This window comes from Ursus americanus, chromosome 33 (genome assembly GCF_024610735.1).
Source record: "Ursus americanus isolate L20-20 chromosome 33, mUrsAme1.1.p, whole genome shotgun sequence".
NCBI classification, from domain to species: domain Eukaryota; kingdom Metazoa; phylum Chordata; class Mammalia; order Carnivora; family Ursidae; genus Ursus; species Ursus americanus.
In genome coordinates, this window is record NC_142159.1 from 21,537,660 (window position 1) to 21,558,208 (window position 20,549).

At 55.0% G+C, this 20,549-nt stretch overlaps 1 protein-coding gene across 2 annotated transcripts in view; it reads left to right on the forward strand.

Moving 5' to 3' along the window:
- Positions 1-19,713, forward strand: part of DHRS3 (dehydrogenase/reductase 3) — a 38,965-nt gene extending 19,252 nt beyond the window's left edge. For both annotated transcript variants that reach the window (XM_045777916.2, XM_087858497.1), the window contains 5 exons: positions 11,469-11,612; positions 12,278-12,397; positions 12,696-12,934; positions 17,146-17,271; positions 19,196-19,713. In XM_045777916.2, the coding sequence (XP_045633872.1) occupies positions 11,469-11,612; positions 12,278-12,397; positions 12,696-12,934; positions 17,146-17,271; positions 19,196-19,280 (714 nt within the window). In that variant the 3' untranslated portion in view covers positions 19,281-19,713. The remainder of the gene's footprint in view (positions 1-11,468; positions 11,613-12,277; positions 12,398-12,695; positions 12,935-17,145; positions 17,272-19,195) is intronic.
- The last annotated feature ends 836 nt before the right edge of the window (positions 19,714-20,549 follow it).

A 20,549-nucleotide genomic window follows, 5' to 3' on the forward strand; every position in this document is an offset into this window, starting at 1 on the left:
GCAGTCAGAGCTGGTTCCAAAATCCAAGTCAGAGGCTCTCGTTTCTCTGGTCACAACGCTCTGAAGGGCTTCCGTTCTCACTGGGAATAGAACTCACAGCCCCCCACACCTCTCCCAGCTACAGTCCCCAACTTTATGTCTCCCACTCAGCTCTGCTCCTGGACGTCCCCCAACACCCTGAGCTCATTCCCGCCCCGGGGCCTTTGCACTGGTTGCTCCCGCTGCCTGGAAGTTTCTTTCCCCAGATGGCTGTATCGTTCCCTCCTTCACTTCCCTCCGTTCTTCCCAAACGTTACCCTACCAGAGAGGGTTTCCCTGTCCCCAGCTTCCTACGCCATGATCATTCCATCCAGCCCCCCCCCCCACAAAGCTTCCGGTTCCTCCCATGCACTTTTGGGCGCCTTTATATATTACATAGTCCGTCTGTTCCTTTGTTCCTTGTCCCCGTCTTCCCCGTTCACACACATGAGGGTGACGCCGGGAGAGTGGGATGGACTTATGTCCTGCTGTATTCTAGAACTCCCAACCCTGCCTGGCGCGCAGTCACCACTCAGTAATCCCCCTTGAGTGTGGGAGCGAGTGAGTCAGGACAGGGAGCCGTGGAGAAGCTTGGCTTTGGGGTCTAGGCTGAAGCATTGCTTTGGAAGTTCTGCTAGTGCAGCTTGGCCTGTCTCAGTTTCATCCATGCCCTGCCCTTCTGGTCCCATTTCTCCGGCCGGTGCTGCTCAAGGCTGTATGGGCTGTCGAGCGGCCCGACACCGCAGGCTCCCCGCCCCACCACACCTGCACCTCAACGTTAGGTGGTGTTCTCTACCGAGAGGTCCAGAGGGAGGAACTGAGGCCAAGGTCCTGGGCCTTCAGCTCGCACCTCCGGCCCGAGTTTGCCCACTGCCAGGTTTTGCCAAGTGCGGTCTAAGGGTAGACAGAGGGCGGGGCAGTTCCTGAGCTTCTGGCTGGAAGTGAGACGTTGTCTACTCTTTTGTAGTCAGCCTTTGAGGTAGTTTCCTTGGGGGGTTTTCCCAGTGGTCCTGGAACCAAAAAGATTCACAAGAATCACACCCCAAGATGAGATGGGACTCCGCCCCGTTGTCACGTTTGGTTTCCGAATAGCTGCTGAAGGCATGGCTCTTGGCGGGTAAGAAGTAGGAGCTTGGGCGGGGGGTGCCCTCTATCCTCAAGGACGTAAGACTCCCGTCATGGAGGGAGATGTGTGTCCCAGGGGCTGGGAGAGATCTGCAAAGTAAAAAAGCAAGGACGTGCACAAGGGTCTTGATTCATAACTGCCGAAACTTGCCCCCAAGATGCCCTCCGGTAGGTGAATGGATAAAAACACCAAAACATTCAAGCAATGAGATATTATGTAGCACTGACAAAAACTGAGCTATCGAGCCGTGAAAGGTCATGGAGGCGCCCTAACGTGAGAAAGAAGCCAACCTGAAAAGGCTCTGTATACCGTCATTCCAACTATACGACGTTCTGGAAAAGACCAAACTATGGAGACCCTAAAGGGTCCGTTGTTGCCAGGGGTTGGAAGGATGAACGGGGGGCCCAGAGGATTTTTAGGGCAGTGAAACTGTTCTATACGAAACCGCGGTGGTGGGTCGATGTCGTTACACATTTGTCTAAACCCCCAGCACGTACCGCCAGCCCTGAGCCCTGACGTCAGCCACGGACTCTGGGTGATTGGGACGTGTCGGTGCGGACTCGTCAGCTGTAACAGGTGCTCCGCTCTGGGGGGACATCGGTAACGGCGAGGCTGTGCGGGAGTGGGTGCAGGGGGGAAATCTCTGTGTCTTCTGCTCAGTTTTGCTGTGAACCTAAAACTGCTGTAGAAGCGGGGGGCTCCGGTGGCCCCATATTATCTGTGCATCAGACATGTCTTCTTGGTCCCAGTGGTCCAGGGCAGTGCGTAATGAGCTCTACCTCAACCCGTCAGTGCCGCCACCCTCTCCTGGGGGCTCCACTCCACCAGCCCCAAGGTGACCTAGGCTTCTTCCTTCATTCCTCCAGGACCACATTTCTGTGGCTGCCGCCTGGGACGAGTCTTGTCTTTTCTCTGTGTGTCTCTCTTCTGTCTCTTATAAGGACACCTGTCATTGGATTTTCGGGTCCACCCTAATCTGGGGTGATCTCTTCTCAAGATCCTTAATTAATTACACCTACAAAGACCCTTTTTCCAAATGCATGGGTATCGGGGATCAGGAATTAGATGCACCCTCTTGGGGAACACAAGTCAAGCTGTTAACACCTGCAGGGCAGCTGTGAGGATGACATCTCAAATGTCCAGAGCAGAGCCTGGCACACGGGGAGCGCCCAGGAGACATTAGCGGTGGCGGCTGTCAGGGGTCCCTTTTTGGGTCACTTTGCTCCTGCAGAGGAAGTCCAGTGGCCGAGGGCGCAGGTTTGGGCATCAGACCCAGCGGGTTGGAGTTCCGGCTCTACTGCCTACCGGCTGAGTGACTTTGGGCATGTCGCATAGCCCCCTCCGTGCCTCAGTTTTCTCATTTTGAGAACAGGCACAGTACCTCCCTCCTGGAGCTGTCAGAGGACTAGGTGAGCGACTGCAGCAGGTGTCCCGCATGACGCTCGTGGTTATCCCGGTGGCGCCCAAGGGCCAGTTCCAAGCGGCACGTGGGAGGGAGGACGTCTCTGTCCAGCTCCAGGCTGCAGTCAGGGACTCGCGGGAGGAGGACAGTGCTGCCTGATCTCACAGAAGGAGCTTCATAACAATCCTCTCCAACAGCAAGCCAGTGGTAGCCAGAACCTTCTCGGCAGGCCCAAACAGGGAGCAAAAGCGACACCAGCCTGTCCTGCCTGTCACGGGGGCAGCTCGGCAGTGCAGGAATGGGAAGGGGGAGACACCTCTAGCCCAAGTCCCTAGCAAAGAGGCCCGGTGCTGCGGCCACCTCTGACCTGCTGGGGTCAGGAGTCACTGGAGGGACACGGATAATGAACCTAAGGGCAGGGCACGGACAGGGGCATGTAGAGTGTGGAAACGGGGCTCCTGGAAGGGAAGGTGGAAAGATCCGAAGGTCCAAAATGTCTCGAGGAGGTAACCCATCACTGTCATTGTTTTTTTTCAGTCATTGATTTTGAAGTGTTGTCTTTGGAAGAAGGGCTGGTGGGCTGGTTGCATGTGCTGGGGGACAGGCTGGCACTCCCAAATGGCAGGAGCTAGAGGCAGCCAACTGGGATTCATTGCTAGAGAAAATCTTCTGTCCCAGAGGAGAAAGGGCAAAGGATCCAGAGCGCTAGCATTCAAACTTTATTTTTAGCAATAGAACTTTTGTAGAAAGAGCTGTTCCAGAAGACTAAGAAAAGTGCCCCAAATGAGGTGCCTGGGTGGCTCAGTTGGTGAAGCGTCTGCCTCCAGCTCAGGTCATGATCCCCGGGGTCCTGGGATCGAGCCCCATGTCGGGCACCCTGCTCAGCGGGGAGCCTGCTTCTCCCTCTTGCTCTGACTCTCCTCCCCGCTCGTGCTCTCGCTCTCGCTCTCGCTCTCTCTCAAATGAATAAATTAAAAAAAAAAAAGTGCCACTGCTCTTGGGGCGCCTGGGTGGTACTGTTAGTTAAGCACCCATCCGACTCCTGGTTTCTGCTCAGGTCCTGATCTCAGGGTCCTGGGATCGAGCCCCGTGTTGGGCTCCACACTCAGCCGGGAGTCTGCTTAAGATTCTCTCTCCCTCCCCCGGGGCTAAAATAAATACATAAAGAAATATTTTCTTTAAAAAGGTGCCCCTACTCTGGATGGCCAGCGGGGAGGGGCTGGGACCCCATCTACCAAGCCTCCCACCCCTCAACAGCCCTCAAGGCTCCTCACTAGATTCCCCAGAGTTCCCAGACTCAGCACAAAAACCTCTCCTGGGAATCTTCCTACAGGGTGCCCCACAGCCCACTCGGAGGTGGGACAGTATTGATGACGGTCTCCACCTTCGTGGGCCAGGGGTGTGGACAAAGGAGGGTCTTCTAGGTCAGGTGCAAGGATGGAAATGGAGAGCTCTCTAAGATCCTGGGGTTCTGCCCCAGTTAAGGCTGTGTCTAGACGCAAGGCCGTGGAGCCCTGGTTGGGGTCTTCCAGTACTGGTCCCCTGATGACTCCAGTTTTATGGGGGGATGGTGGGATCTTCTGCGAGCAAGGGGGGGACCTATTTCTGTTCTTGGATTAAGAAGAAGAAGAATAGCTAGCACTTATCATGTCCTTTCTGCATCTTCCAAGCCACCCTTTGAAATTAATGACCTTAATTTCCAGAGAAGCTCCATGGGTTTGCTAAGTTCACGTGACTCCTGAGTGATAGATCAGAGAATTGAGCCCAGCCAGTTTGGCTCCTGAGCCTGTGTTCTAGGCCACTCTACTCAAAGAGTAGGGGATCTCTTTTGGAAATGGACAAGACTATGAAAGAGGGGAAAACTCAAAATGTAACGTACGCTGGAGAGTGGGTGTCCACGCTCTCAGCATTTCCTGCCCGCACCCCTGCACACCACTCTCCACCCCTTCCTGGCCACACTGAATTTTGGTGTTTGCTCGTTCTCATCTGTCCACAAGGCTGGATTCTTTTTTTTTTTTTTTTTAAAGATTTTATTTATTTATTTGACAGAGATAGATAGAGACAGCCAGCGAGAGAGGGAACACAAGCAGGGGGAGTGGGAGAGGAAGAAGCAGGCTCATAGCGGAGGAGCCTGATGTGGGGCTCGATCCCATAACACAGGGATCACGCCCTGAGCTGAAGGCAGACGCTTAACCGCTGTGCCACCCAGGCGCCCCACAAGGCTGGATTCTTATTACTGTCCTCCCACCGGAGGTGCTCAGAGTGGAGGAGACCTGTGCACCCTCCGAATTGTGACCCTCCCCACCCCCGCCATGGTTTGCGGACTCGGAGGGGTATTTTCTTCCTTCTGAGAAGCCAACTCAGCACTACTTTGCTCCAAGACATGAGCCCATGAGACATGAGCTGTTCTGCTAAAGACCATCCCAGGGACTTGGATCTTTCCAGGGCTGCCAGTTATAAACAGATGCTCCTCCTGGGACCCACCCAGAGACCACCCAGCTCATGTCACTGGCGGGGGGGGGGGGGCGCTGTGCTCTGTAGCTGAGCTCCAGCAACGAAGGCCAAGTCCAGGCACTCATGCAAGCTTCTTCGGGCAAAGAAGACCAGGCTGGGTGGAGTAGAGTCACTCACTGTTCTCTGTTCAGCAGATTTTTCTAGAGACCTCCCCGGGCCAACACCATGTGACAATGTTAGTTGGCTTGTACTCTGTGGCTGGCCCATGCTGGGTAGTAAGGTTACAAGGTGGACAGAATGGATAGGAATCCCCAGAGGGCCTTGCAAGCTTGTGGGGGAGGCAGGGGTATCCACGAACAAAAGGTTAGTGTTGGCAGTTGGGACTGTGAGTCCTGAGTCGCACTGCACCACTGTTTATAAGTGGTGTGACCTTGGGTGAGTCATTTTACCCATCTGAGCCTCCCCTGTGGAATGGACAGAATAACCATACCCACTCATGGACTTGTAGGGATGAAAGGAGCCCGTGGAAAGTGCTCACCAGATGTTAGCAGCATAATGGCGTCGCTATTGTAGGGAGAATGGAAGGAGCACCCAGAGAAGCTTCAGAACTGAGGGGGCATTCAAGCAGGGTTCTGTAGGATGAATAGGAGTCCACAGTAGCCTTGGCATCTAAAACAGAGAAAAACAGCCTGTGCTGGGCCCTAGGTAGGATCACAGGGAGCTCAGAATGAGTGAGGTTCATGCCCTGCCCTCCAAGACACGGGATCTAAAAGGGAGATGGTGATGACAACGCACTTGGGGCCAAGTGCAGCGTGTGATTTGTGGGCGTGAACCCTAACTGCGGTCCTCTGGGAGCTTGCTCACTCATTCACACAGCGATGGGGAGAGAGGTCCACATAGACAGCCGCCTCACGATGGAGGGGAGCTCCCGAGAGGCACAGCCTTTGGGGGGGGGTGGGGAGCAGGCCGGGCTGGGACCCCCAGTGCTGAGCTACCCGTGTGTGAAGGAGCTGCTCAGGGGATGATCTCTGGGGAAGCTTCTCTTCTGCCTTCCTTTTTTAAGATCATAAATAACGGTCACCGTCCTTTAGAGACGATTTTCTCAGTACACTCGGGCATAAAGAAGCAAAGCACGGTCAGCCACAATCCCACCTGAGACAACCTCTGCTCTTACGTAGCCTGGCGACTTCCATTAGCCGTTAGGTTTTTAGGGGCGCCTGGGGGGCTCAGTCGGTTAAATGTCTGACTCTTGATTTTGGCTCAGGTCATGATCTCAGGCTCCCTGCTCAGCAGGGGTCGGGGGAGTCTGCTTGCTGTCCCTCTCCCTCTGCCCCTCCCCCTACTCGCTCTCTCTCAAATAAATAAATAAAATCTTTTTTTAAAAAAACCTGTTATGTTTTTAGAGGTGAGATTATCCTATCTGGACAAGGCTGCAGTCTTTTCCCCCAGCGTTAGATCCCTCAGCGCTTTCCCGCGTCGTGAACACTCATCATTCTAACGGCCGCAGATGAAGGTATTTCAAGAGGCTGTGCTGATTTTCTCAGCTCTTTGTGTCCATGGGAAATAATGCTAGAGGGCATGTCCTGAATACTTAGTGGGTGCCAGCTTCCGCGTGCTTAATCCCCACAAGACCCCCGAAGAGAGGCAATGGCTTTTCTCCTACTGGGAGAGAGTGAATGCTGCTGAGAAACCTCGGTTCAAATCCCAGCTCTGTCACTCAGTTGCTGTGTGACCTCAGACAAGTTGCTTAGTCTCTCTGGGCCGTAGTTTCGTCCTCTGTACAATGGGCATAATATAACGACCTCATCAATCCCCAGATTTAAATGAAGTTCCCCCACTTACTCTTTATCCTGCTTGCCGCAATTTGTGTCCGACGGCGTTCTCACCCGGTCACTGTCTTCCCTCGCTGGCACCCCAGCTCCCTGAGGCGGCCGCAGCGTGAGCCCCCTGGCCCTGGAAGGCTACAGGTCTTGCTCGCCTTCCCTCCACAGAGGCCAGCCACGCAGCCCGAAGGACGGGAGCTAACCGATCCCCCCAGAGGGCCAGGGAGGCCCCAGATGTGAAGCCACCCTGAGCCCTTACTTTATAAGCCCAGCCTAAGAGTGGATCCCGGGGCCACTGGCCCTCCCGAGCTGCCGCCTGTCCTGGGAGTGAACTCAGAGGCCGGCTTGGGTTCCACGGGCTCATAAATCTGCCCCCTCCTCAGGCTGCTCACCCCACCCTCCTCAGACCCCTGCGTCCTACCTGCCCGTCCTCTCCCTCGTTCTGGCGCTGGGTGGGACTCTTATCCTGTCAGCTGCCCGGGGTCACCCCCAGCTGACTCTGGGCAGGGACCACATGGGCAGGCCTGCTGGGCTGAACCTGCCGGTTCCCTCGTCAGTGCCTCTGGGTCCGCAGGGGGATCCTAGAGGAGAAGCCAGGAAGGGACAGTGGCAGGAGCAGCTCCAACTGTTCTCCACTCAGCTCTCTCCCTCACCTCCCATCCCCAGAGGACCAGCCCCGGGCCACCCATCGAGGCACGCACGCATGGGCCGGGGCCTCATTTTCATCTGAGACTCACGCCTTGTCCCCTTCAAGGGCCCACGCCTCTGACCTGACTTTCTCACAGCTCAGCCCCGGGACGGTTTTGAGGCTCTGGGGGAATCTGGATCTCCCTGAATCTTGGTCCAAGCAGACTCTGTGTTGAAGGTTTTGGGACCCCAAATGGCTCAGCCGAGGAAGATGGGATGGTCTCAGCCTTTTTTTTTATTTAAAGATTTTATTTATTTATTTGACAGAGAGAGACAGCCAGCGAGAGGGGGAACACAAGCAGGGGGGCTGGGAGAGGAAGAAGCAGGCTCCCAGTGGAGGAGCCTGATGCGGGGCTTGATCCCAGATCGCCGGGATCATGCCCTGAGCCGAAGGCAGATGCTTAATGACTGAGCCACCCAGGCGACCCGGATGGCCTCAGCCTTAAACCTCCTCCCAGCCCATCCCACCTGTGGCCCTGAACATTCATTCACTCAGCACACAGCACACGCGCTCCTGGGCCCTGGGATATGAAAATGAACAAGCCAGGCTTGAGGCCCGCAGGGGTCTCCCAGCCCGGGGTTGGGGTGAGGCGGGCAGAAAGCAAACCTGTCCTAGTGCCCAGGGTGAGGTGGGGGCTCTGAGCACAGAGCACGAGCAAGCCAGCCCACCCCGGCATCCTCAGCAGATCCCGAAAAGGAAGTGAAACCTGGGGTGTATCCCCTGCCCATGGAAGATAAGGGGACCCAGCTTTCATTTTATCCCCCTCCCCTTACTCCAGCCCCCTCCCTTTTCAGGGTGCCACATAGACGGTCCTGGCCTCCCTGGTTTTCTGGGCAGACCAGGGGTCGGGGGGTTTAGACTCTACCCTCCTTACCTATCTGAGAACTGGGGGATTAGGAAGAGTTAGTTAATCCAGCCAGGAGCTCCTGGGCCCTTGGTGCCACTTCAGCTGGACCCCCAGGCCCACCTGTTCTTGCTGAGAAGCAACCTAAGGCTCCCAGAATGAAGGGCCCCCAGTCCGTGCCACTGCTCCAGACCCTCTGAGGTGATCACTTGTGCTGCTAGGACCCCTGCACCTGCCAGCACCCACCCCAGCTTCAAGCTTCCGCTCTCTATCCACTTGTCCAGAAATTCTCAGAGTCCCCAGAGGCATTGCCTTCTACCAGACCCTAGGGAACTGTGGAAGCCCCGTGGTCCTGTTCCCCATAGGAGCTGGAGGTGGGGTACGGTTGGGCAGGCACCAGAGCAGAGAAAGAAGGCGAAGGATCACCTTCACCTAAGGCTGCCATATTCAGAAATTAGGTGGAAGGGTGGATAGATGGTGGGAGAGGGTGAGTTGAAGGAAGAAGGGAGAGGTGGATGGAAGGAAGGAAGGAAGGAAGGAAGGAAGGAAGGAAGGAAGGAAGGGAGGGAGGAAGGGAGGATTGGGTGGGTGAATGGAAGAAAGGAAGAATGGATGGATAGATGGACGGACGGATGGACGGATGGATGGATGGATGAAGGATTGGGTGCATGGGTGGGTATGTGGATGGTAGAAAAGAAGGAAGGAAGGATGGGTGGATGGATGGTAGATGGATGGACAGATGGATGGATGGATGAAGGATTGGGTGCATGGGTGGGTATGTGGATGGAAGAAAAGAAGGAAGGAAGGATGGGTGGATGGATGGTAGATGGATGGACAGATAGATGGATGGATGAAGGATTGGGTGCATGGGTGGGTATGTGGATGGAAGAAAAGGAAGGAAGGAAGGATGGGTGGATGGTAGATGGATGGATGGATGGTGGACGGATGGATGGTCGGACAGACAGGTGGGGTAACAAGGGAGGATGGAAGGAAACTGGGGGACAGTGACCACAAGGCAAGGGTGAGGTTTGGTGGAGTGAGCGATGCTTACACCCAGTTGCCCTCCTACAACAGATGTTTGCTTTCTTCTTCCTGAAGTGTATCTCCCTGCCTCTCCTGGAGGAACACATTCTTGGTCTGTTTTTAGTTCAACAGACAAGAAAGTGTTCCTTGGAGCCTGTCTAATTGCAGTCTGTTTGCCCTTGATGGACTTTTGTGGTCATGGAGAGCCACGGATGGGATCCTTCCTTCTAAAGCCCTGCCTGTATTTTAAGACTTCAATTACAAGAAATACAGTGCTTGGGCTAGGTGGAGTCTTCAAACTGGGCTTTCCCAGGGATGTTTGAGGAGTTGAAAAAAGCGCTTTTATTTTCTTTTTAAAAATATTTCAAAAGTTTTAAAAACGCTAATAAAAAAAGCAGATCCGTGGGAGACCCCCAGCTCTTTTGTATAGCCTGCCAGCTACATCCTTTTGGGGCCCTTTCCACTTAAGTAAAAGTTCTGAGATTTTAAGGTACATAGTTGATAAACTGTTCCCACCTCCAACTACTTGTCTGTGTGACTTGTCCCTACTGTGTCACAAAGCAGACTGGAGAAATCCACTGGATTCTGGGCTGGTGTAATTGGAGCCCCCTCTGTAACTCCCACTTGAAAATGTTTGCCTGCCCAACACAGCTTTTCCCTTCTCATTAGTTGTTTCTAGAGGAAGAAAATATGCAGTTGGACATGTAATTTCTTCCTTTCCCTCGTTTCACACACTGGGTTCCATATTGAGTTTTATTTTTCAAGGAGAATTTTTTTCTTAAGATTTTATTTATTTGGGAAAGAGAGAACGAGCACAAGTGGGGGGAAGGACAGAGGGAGATGGAGAGAGAGAAGCAGGCTCCCCACTGAGCAGGGAGCCCGATGTGGGGCTCAATCCCAGGACCCCGGGATCATGGCCTGAGCTGAAGGCAGACGCTTAACTGACTGAGCCACCCAGGTGCCCCTCAAGGAGGAATTTCATTGATAATTTTAGAAAGAAAGAAAAAACAAAAATAGAAACCCATTAGACTAATCCCCAAGAAAATCTCATCTCTTCCTTTTTATTTTTATTTTTTTTGAGATTTATTTATTTCAGATAGAGAGAGAGGAGGGGCAGTGGGGAAGGGAGAGGGACAAGCAGACGCTGTGCTGAGTGCAAGCTGACATGGGGCTCGATCTCTTGATCCCAAGATAATGACCCAAGCCAAAATCAAGATGCTTAACCGACTGAGCCATCCAGGCGTCCTTCTTCCTTTTTCTGATGCCTTCCAGCTCCCCCCATTCTGTCACTCTGGGCTCAGGATTCTTAGTTCCCCATCTTCAAGCCCTTTTACCATCAGGGGCCTCTCTGAACCCACGACCTGTCATGTCATGGGGAGCTAGGTGGGTTGTTCTTGCTTAGATCAAGGTTGAGAATTAGCCGGGCTTCTCTTCTGAGCCTTTTATGACCAGCCATTCACAGATTCGTCCCACCGCGTTAGGAATCCATTTATCGGCCGTACCAGGGTCCCCTCCTGGTGCAGTGGGGCCCACATTCATTACCAGTGCGGACAGCATCTTCTGCTCAGTGGAAGCCTGGTGCTCTCCTCGCGCCCTCCTCCCCCGTGGGACCGCAGCTAGCGGGGAGATCCACTTCGCCTCTGTGGGCCTCATGGCCAGGACCTTCCAGTCCATTCTGGGGGCTGGTGCTCATGAACCTGGCTCTAGATCTAATGGGAGAGAAGGCCAGCTTGTTCCTGAGAGCATTCCAGAATACCGTAGAGAAGGAGTTCTGCTGTGGCTTCTGGAATCGAGCTGGCAGGGGGGCGTCCTGTGGAAAGCAACGTCTAGGAAGGACTTGTAACTAACACATCAATTGATCGGTCATAAATGGGCTCAGAAACTACTCGTTCATTTCAGAATAGGCTCTATCCCGTTAGAAAAGCACATTGTCACTGTGCTTTGCAAACTGCCTTTGGGTGCAATCAGGGAGGCCAGTTACTCTACTTGCCAGTTCCTTGGGCAGATTGCTGAATTTCCGATGCCAATCACGGAATCACAACGGCTTACTCAATGACCACTTATTTAGTGCTGTCATCCTCTCCTTCCAGATTGTTCTCTGGGGCCGGACTGAGAAATGCCTGAAGGAGACGACGGAGGAGATTCGACAGATGGGCACCGAGTGCCACTACTTCATCTGCGACGTGGGCAACCGGGAGGAGGTGTACCAGACGGCCAAAGCTGTCCGGGAGAAGGTAAGTAGCCTAGAAGGGTCTGTCCTGAGCTCGGCTGGACCCAGGAGAATAGCAGCCAAGGAGCTCAATCTCACCTGGCCTGGGAAGAGCCTTGCTAATGGCAGAATGGCTGTTTCCGGGGCGTCTTTGGGGACTCTCCCGGGAAGCTGGCCCGTGCCGTGTGTGCGTGAGTGTGCACGTGCATGTGTGTGTTACTCGGGGTGGGGATTAGGGGTGTGGGTTGATTGCGTAACACCTGTTGTCCCCTTTGGAAGCTTAGGCCTTGTGAGTTTCTGTCCTAGAGCCTGTGGGGCAAATGTCCCCTGGCCCTCTGGGAAAATCCCTGTCCTGACTCCAGCCTTCTGTTTGCACTGAATGTCTCAGTGAGCTCTAAGGGAGCAAAAACCGCCCTGTTTGGTATCTGGCACACGGTGAATGTTACCTGCTTTTATGTAACAATAACCCCGTTTATTATAAACCTGCTTTGTGCCATAAAGTCTTTCAGACCCTCAGATCCACCCCAGTATGGCTGGCATCCCCGTCTCACAAATCCAGGTCGATGCCCGGAGAGACAATGTGGCTGTCCAGGGGCACACAGCCAGTGTGGAGGGGGCAGGTCCCTGCGCTGTGGGCGTCGGCCGCCAGGACGAGGTGCCCTAACGGCTCCGTGGCCCCCTTGCCCGCAGGTGGGCGACATCACCATCCTGGTGAACAATGCTGCCGTGGTCCACGGGAAGAGCCTCATGGACAGTGACGATGACGCCCTTCTCAAGTCCCAGCACATCAATACCCTGGGCCAGTTCTGGGTAAGGGCCGTCTGGGGCCACAGCCAGCCCTGGGTGTGACAGTGACCCGTTCCTTCCCTCGCGGGTGCCGTCTGGGCATGGGGAGAGGCTCACCAGGGCTGGGGCATCTGGACGTACTGGAATGGGGTGCGGTCAGGGCCCTGCAGCGGGCAGGCTTGGCCCCCTCCCCTCCCGTCCTAGGACAGCTCATCATCGGAGGGGTGCATGTGCCCTGGGGTGGCCCGTTCTCCCCCGAAGAAGTTTAGAGGGGCTGCTGGAGGTTGCGGCTGCCCCACACTGACCTCCCGCCCGCCCCCAGACCACCAAGGCCTTCCTGCCACGGATGCTGGAGCTGCAGAACGGCCACATCGTGTGTCTCAACTCCGTGCTGGCTCTCTCTGCCATCCCCGGCGCCATCGACTACTGCACGTCCAAAGCCTCGGCCTTCGCCTTCATGGAGAGCCTGACCCTGGGGCTGCTGGACTGTCCGGGAGTCAGTGCAACCACCGTACTGCCCTTCCACACCAGCACCGAGATGTTCCAGGGCATGAGGGTCAGGTCAGTGAGCAGGGGACTTGCCTCCCCCACCACCCCTGGCCGCGGCCCGCAGCAGATCGGATCAGGGGCACGGGGCACACGCGCACAGAGCGCTGGCAGCAAGAACCATTTCAGAAGCCCATTATCTGCGGCTTTGGGTCTCGGTCCCGAGTCTCCGTCTGCAGGGCAGTGGGTACCTTAGTGCTTTAGGTCCTGCTTCTCCGCTCAGGGGGCTTTTGTAAAGTATCAGTGCCAGACGCGTGCCGTGGAATATTCCCCAACTATCAAAAGAGAATGGAGTGTTCATCCAGGAGCAGCGTGGATGAATCTGTAAGTCTTACGCGGAGCAAAAGAAGGGAGACGCAGAAGAGTGCGTTCTGCCGGAGCGTACTGTCTGAAGCCCCAGAGCCCGGCCACGGGACAGGAATCTGAGCGGTGGCCATCCCTGGAGCACGGGGGGCCATAGCTTGGGAGGAGCCACAAGGGAGTTTTCTAGGCTTTTAAAAATGTTCTCTCTTCCCGATCCTAGTGCGGTTACATAGGTAAAAATTAATCATGCTATACACTAAAAATTTATGCCTTTTTATTGAATGCAAATTATAGCTCAATTTAAAGAAATACGGAAGCCCAACCATCTCTCCTCCAGGCCAATTAAATCAAAGGGAATGGGAACCACTGGCTTAGAGCTCATACTTTGGTGCCAACTCACTACACCTGTGATGTCCCCTGGGACCCTGGGTCCAGTGAGTTCCCACTGCAGCCTCCATTGCTCATCTGTAAAATGGGATGATGAGGGGGCATCTGGGTGGCTTATTTGGTTAAGCGTCCCACTCTGAATTTGGGCTCGGGTCATGATCTCAGGGTCGTGAGATCGAACCCCACATCGGGCTCCACGCTGAGCGTGGCCTGCTTAAGATTCTCTCTCTCCCTCTCCCTCTGCCCCTTCCCTGCCCCCCGCTTGCTCTCTCTCTCTCTCCCTAAAAAAAAGAAAAGAAAAACAAAGGGACGGTGTGGCATCTACACCTAGGGTTCTGTGATAAGAATAAAATGGGACCTGGCATGCCACAGCACATGTGTATATAGTAAGTGCCCAATAATTGTTGCTATAATGATGTGGGGTTGTGAAGGGGCATAAAGTCATAGATAAATGAAAATGCGGAATCACCCAACAGCCGCTTTCCTTGCTTTTTGCAACACAGCACACAGTTCTAGATTTGCCTTCCAGATTATACGTATCAGCTTCTTCCAGAAACAAGGACGATGTGGAGGGTCCTGGTGGGAATCGAATGAGTCAGCAGTGGAGGGCCTTTGGCAGAGGGCAAGACGTGTGGGGATCCCTCGGTCCCCCCGAGCTGTTAGCATTGAGAGTGGTTTGGTGACACCACCGTGTCTCTACACTTGCAAAATCTTGAGCCAGTTTTGCCACCTCTTTGAGCTGTACTTTGCTAGTCTGAAAAAGTGTGGAAATCCTATTTTCCTCAGGGGCTCACGAGGAGGGGTAGAAGTAACCCTTGGAAGGTTCCGGTGCAAAGCCCGGCACACAGATGCTCAGGAACGAACCGCTGCTCTGCTGTCCTTAGATTCTGTATGTAGAGGAGGTTGGATTAATGACAGTTAATGTTCCATGTGCCCCTCCCCCCGCATCACGTCTTGGTTTGGCTTCTTTTCATCTGGGCATACAGGAGGTGCTCCATAAATGCATATTGGATAGAAGAGCAGCAGGGACTATCCGGGGTTTCAGCTGGGCTCCGGAACACAGAAGTAGGCAGGGTATCAGCAGACCTCTAGCAGGGTGCCTGTCTCACAGCATTCTCCTGTCCCACACAATAAGGCAATGCAAGGTTCCCCCAAGCCATCATTCTACAGTGGTTCGGGGTGTGGGCCCGCATAGCCTCGGGCCAAATCCCAGCTCTGTGTGACCTTGGACAAGTCACTCAGCTTTCCTGTGCCTTGGTTTCATCTCTAAGAAGGGATAGGTAATGGACCCCCTGCTTCACAGGTTAGATGGGCTCCGGGGTGCGAATCCACCAGCCTGCCTGGCACGTAGTAAGCGCCAGGTGAAGGTTAGTCACCTGCGGATGTGTGGCCGAGCCCCGAAGGGTCTGGGGGAAGAGTCATAAAAGGATGATTGGTGTTCAACCAGCTCCCATTTCTTAAAAGAAAAGAAAGAAGAAGAAGAAGAAGAAGAAGAAGAAGAAGAAGAAGAAGAAGAAGAAGAAGAAGAAGAAGAAGAAGAAGAAGAAAAGCACTGGCTCCCTCCCCAACCATGAAAAAACTGATAGGCTTTCTGGCAAGAGCAAGCCGGTAGAGGTGGGAGCTATTGTTTGCAGATTGCGCTTTACTGGTCCTGTGCTATGTTCCAGCCGCAACAGCTACTTTACAAACGCGGCTGCATTTGGCCCTCAGCAGCCCTGTGAGAGCGCTCTTGTCCCCATTTCACAGACGTGGGAACTGAGGCTCAGAGGAGGGAAGTTACTTGCCCGGGGCCACACAGATGGAAACTGGCTGGGCATGCTTCTTCCCCAAGTCTGGGCTACGTCCGTGGGAATAATAGCTCTGCCGGTTCCCTGTGTACACATCCCACCCACCAGGAAGGAAAGGAGAAAGACCCTCCAGCGGGCGGACGTGCTGGCATCCTCTGTCAGGTTCTCCTGCAGGGCTCTTACTAGGACGGCCCCCCTGAACCCACGGAGCTTGGCCTATCCCTCCTGTCTGCCCTTCCCCCAACTAGTGAGCAGGACCGGCCCAGGTCGGGGCTGGAAAACCAGACTGTCCACTGTGTCTGTAGGGTTCCGGCCTCCATGAGCGGCCTCAGCACTTTCACCCCTGCAGGGCCCCCATGGCTGCCCTTCTAGATCGCAGGGCTGTGAGCATCTTGGCTGCATGTTGGGATGGCAAAGGAAGCCTCTCGTGGGGAATGGCGGCGGGGGGTGGGGGGAGCAGCCATGGGTTCTCTGAGACCAACCCAGCCCGTGCTCGGGTCCCAAGAGTTGCCTTTGCTCAAGGTATCATCAGCTCCGGGCGACTCACCTGAGCCCTAAGTGCTGCTGGGGCCTGAACAGCACACAAGCCTTTTGTGGGATCGCGGTCAGCCCTGTGCCTCCAGGCCCATGAGGGCGAGGACAGAGCTTTAGCCTGAGGCCCATGCTGGCCTGGCTTCAGTCCTCAGAGCCTCCCCCTAATCCCCCCAAAGCCTCAGCTTCCTTCTTTATAAATTGGAGCAAATGGCTCCTGTTGTATTCCGCAGGGGCCTGGCACTTAGGGAGTGTCATCGCAGTGCGGGTATCGGGCCAGAGGCCTCTGAGCAGGCGTGAGAAAGCTCCCTGGCGTTTACGCGTTCAGTCGTTCATTTACTAGCCCCCAGGAAAGCGCCCCGTAAATGTTTGGATGGCTCAGTCAGTGAATCAATGAATCAGCGAGGAAAGCGGTGAGCTGGGCAGAGAGGGGCATTCCTGCAGCCCCTGCCTCCAGAGAGGATGAGCAAGACACATTTGGGGAACAGCAGGTTGTTCAGGAGCATTGATTGAGCACCCACTGTGTGCCAGACTCTGCACAGAGGGGATAAAACAGAGCACGACCGACCGGACCTCGGCCCTTGTGGAACTCGCAGTCTGATGGGGCAGACCAGCCGTGAACAAGGAGACAAGCAGATAGGCAAGGCCATTCCAGAGGTGGCAAATGCAGTCAAGGGAATTAGCAGGGGGAGGAGATCAGAGGCCACCCCAGGGGGACGAGCCGAGAACCCTCTCTGATGGGAGAGCTGGTAAAAGACCCTGAGCTGGCAAAGAGCTTGAGTGGCAAGAACAGAAAGGTTGGCCAGGATTGCAGGAGCAGAGTGACAAGGGAGAAGGGTCAGGCAGTGGGTGAGCAGGGCCCACACTGAGCAGGGCTGCGGAGGGCACCGGGAGCCCTGGGACGGTCTGGGCCGGGCAGCCGCAGGATTGGGGTGACATTTTAAAGGATCCCTGGGAAGCATTTTGGAGAAGGGGTCCCCGGGGGTGAGCTACAAGGTCTCCAGTCTCAAAGGGAGGCTCAGTGGGAAGAAAAAGAAGGGGGGAACTCCCAGCATTTTTGGGGCAGCAGGTGGGGGGCTGGCAGAGCCTTCCAAAGAGGCCTCAAGGCTCCCAAACAGCAGATGCCAGAGGGATGGGCCAGATCCATTAGCCACGGAGGCGGTCAGCAGGAGCGCTGGCTTCTCTAGAAAAAACCCCTGTCGTTTCTTCCTGCGTCAGGTTCCCCAACCTCTTCCCGCCGCTGAAGCCAGAGACGGTGGCCCGGAGGACGGTGGAAGCTGTGCAGCTCAACCAGGCCCTCCTCCTCCTCCCATGGACCATGCATGCCCTCGTTATCTTGAAAAGGTAAGGGCAGGGGGTGGGGGAGCTCTGGGGCAGGCTCATGCGGGCCATTGCCCCTTCTGCTGGGGAACCCTGGTGGGGAGGAGGCGGCAGGCAGGAGAAAGGACGCGTGTGTTCGATTAGTTATGTCTGCCATGGGCAGAAAGTGAGCAGAGGCGGCCTGTGTGCCCGGGATTTCCCACACTTAGGCTGGATCCGCAGGTCTGACCCTTGTGGGTCTCAGGACTCCTTTACAATCTTAAATATTAGAGAAACCCAAAGCCCCCTTTTCTCTTATGTGAGTTGTATCTATTACTAGTCACCGTATTGAGAAATTAGAATGGAAAAAGTTTACCCTTGTTAACATAAATATGGTATTTTTATAAAAAGTGTATTTTCCACCAAAAAAAAAGTGGTAGGAAGAATGGCATTGTTTTGCATTTTTGCAAAAGTCTTTATTGCCTGACTTAATTGGAGACAACTGGATGCTTAGATCTTCTTCTGATCTTAGTCGGTTATAATGTCACATGTCACGTCGCCTCCAGAAAACTCAGCTGCACGTGGGAGAGAGGCGTGCAGAGGCGAATACGTCTTAATGTTATTATTAAAACAGTGTGACCTCTGAAGAGGTTGCAGGTATCCCCCAAGGGTTCCCGGGCCACACTTTGAAAACCACTGTTCCAGAGACTAGTTCTTGGCTCTGAGGTTCGGGAAGTTCGATCTAATGGGGGAAAACAGAGATCTCAGTGTTTGGGATTCCCAGAAACGCTCCAGGGCTGGTCAGGTGGGATGTACCAGGACAAGTGGCCTCAGGAGGTAAGCTTTAAGGAGGAGATCATCCGCCTTCGGAATCAGCCCAGCATCACATTTCCTAGAACTCTCTAGACTCTGAGCAGCACAGCCCGCCCCTCCCAGTCCTGCTCTGAAGGGGCCATTCCAGGTGCCCACCTAAACCGGGTGCTTCAGGGAGAGCTTGGACCCTGGAGCCCCAGTGACCATGGACTCCTGGCTCCTCTGGGCCGCGTCTCCTGCCCCCAGCCCTCAGCTGACTGGACCACTCTGACCTGAAGGGCCTTTTCAGGAAGGGAAGGACCCAGGTGCCTTCAGCAAACATCAAGGCCCAGGAGCCGGCTCCCCTCTGGCTGTGTGTCTACAGCCGAGGAGACGCTCCAGCTGTGGGCACGGGGACCTCCTCACGGAGGGGGCACAGCCCTCAGTCCACCCGCAAAGCTCTTTCAGAGACACCGAGTAGGGGGCAGGGCGGGGGGCGCCTGGGGGCATTTGGGCCCCATCTTTGTGTCCCTTAGTCCATCCTGATTGTTGCTCTGAGATGCTCCTTGCTGCCTCTGTGAGCCCCTAGGAGAGCAGAGACTGCCACCCTCCACCACAGGGAGCTTCTCAGAAGCCTTTCTGAACATTCTAGAAAAAAGCTGGTTGGTCTAGACCATGTCAGTGTTTTCCACAGGAAGCCCCTAGCTTACATTCCCTCTTCTACCACCACTACTTTTCCACAGGAAGCAGAGGCCACCCCCTTCCCCAGCCCCTGCACAGCACAGGGGCTGTGGGGGAGCCCGAGGAGAGGCCTGGGGGTGAGTCTGGGGAGTTTCCCTGGAGGAGGCGACGGTGGTTCCTAACTCCTCCATCCCACACAGCAAATACTGTTGAACAAGTGGCACGTGGAGTTCATTGATCTCTCAGGCACCTGTGGGCCCCCAGATGCTAAGAACGTGAATTTAGAAGTTTGTTTCTCCTACCCACCTTCACCTTGGAAACATCGCTTATCCACTTACTTGAAAGCCCTTCCTCCATGTAGGGGTGGGTGCGGCTTGGAGACAGGGGTGGGGGCGGTTTACGGGAGCCATTGCTGTACCACGTGGTCCTCTGTGGCCGTTAGTGACCTGGCCACTGGTGCCCCCGCTGACCGTCTGCCTTCCTCCCACTCCCCCAGCATACTCCCACAGGCTGCACTGGAGGAGATCTACAAATTCTCAGGGACCTACACCTGCATGAACACTTTCAAAGGGCGGACATAAAGGCTGGATGCAGAGACACGCTCGCAAGCCACGGAACCTGAGGGGGCCATGGTACTGGGCACACACCCACGCGCCTGTCCCTTGGCACACTTCTGCTGGGTGAGCAGGACTGCTCCTGGCCCCAGGAAGAACCCAGGTGCCCTCCCCCAGGCCAGCCCCAGGACCTTTGCACAGGACTGATGGGCGTAACTCTGACCCCCATGGGGAGGTGAGAAACCAGCCAGCAGCCACCTTGACACTTTCATACATTTCTAATTCTGTAGAGTTTATTGTTAAATTGCTTCTCGAGTCTAACCAGCCTTAGCAGTGTGCATAGACTGTTTCCAGGAGGGTCTGTACCCCGATGCTCTTTTCTTTCCAAAATCCACCCATCCTCAGCTTGTGCAAACTGGTTGAATGGCAGGAATGAAAAATAAAGAGATGGTTTTTGCGAGTTCCTTTGTTGAAATCCCCGACCCCTTGTCCTTGGCAGTGGGGAGGGGACTGATCCCCACCATAAAACCCCATCCTTTAAGAGATGGTTGGTCCGCTCGGGGTCCCCAGCTGCCAGGAGTGGAGCAGGCAAGAAGAGGGCAGAGACGGCGCAAGAAGTTGGGGCCCACACCTGGGGTACGTGGTTCCTTGCCACCTCAGCCATGGGTTGGGGCGCACTTGGCCTCACCATCCACGACCTTAAATAACTAGTCTGCAGAGAGCCAGCCTCTGCCCTGCCACAGCCCCACCAGCTGCCGCGTGACCAACTCAGGAGAGCAGAACCAGTCCTTAGTGAGCACCCACTGAACGGCGGTCCATCTACCGAGCATGACTGGGTACTGAGAGGCAATGTCACTGAGGAGCCAAAACTCCGAGGACCACCAGAGGTCCCCTGCTAAGAGGCTGCTCGGGGCCCCTGAGCCAGATTTGATGGCAGGGGCTAGATGTGAACTAAAAAGCAAGGGGGAGGGGTGCCTGGGTGGCACAGCGGTTCAGCGTCTGCCTTCGGCTCAGGGCGTGATCCCGACGTTCTGGGATCAAGTTCCACATCAGGCTCCTCCGCTATGAGCCTGCTTCTTCCTCTCCCACTCCCCCTGCTTGTGTTCCCTCTCTCGCTGGCTGTCTCTATCTCTGTCGAATAAATAAATAAAATCTTAAAAAAAAAAAAAAAGCAAGGGGGAGGTCTGGAAAGGCACCATGGACCCGGGCTGAGTCACCAGGGAGGATTACGGCCAAGGAGATGTAGGGAGAGGTGCCCCATGGTTCCTCTGGTGTCTATTCTCCCGGCCGCAGCAA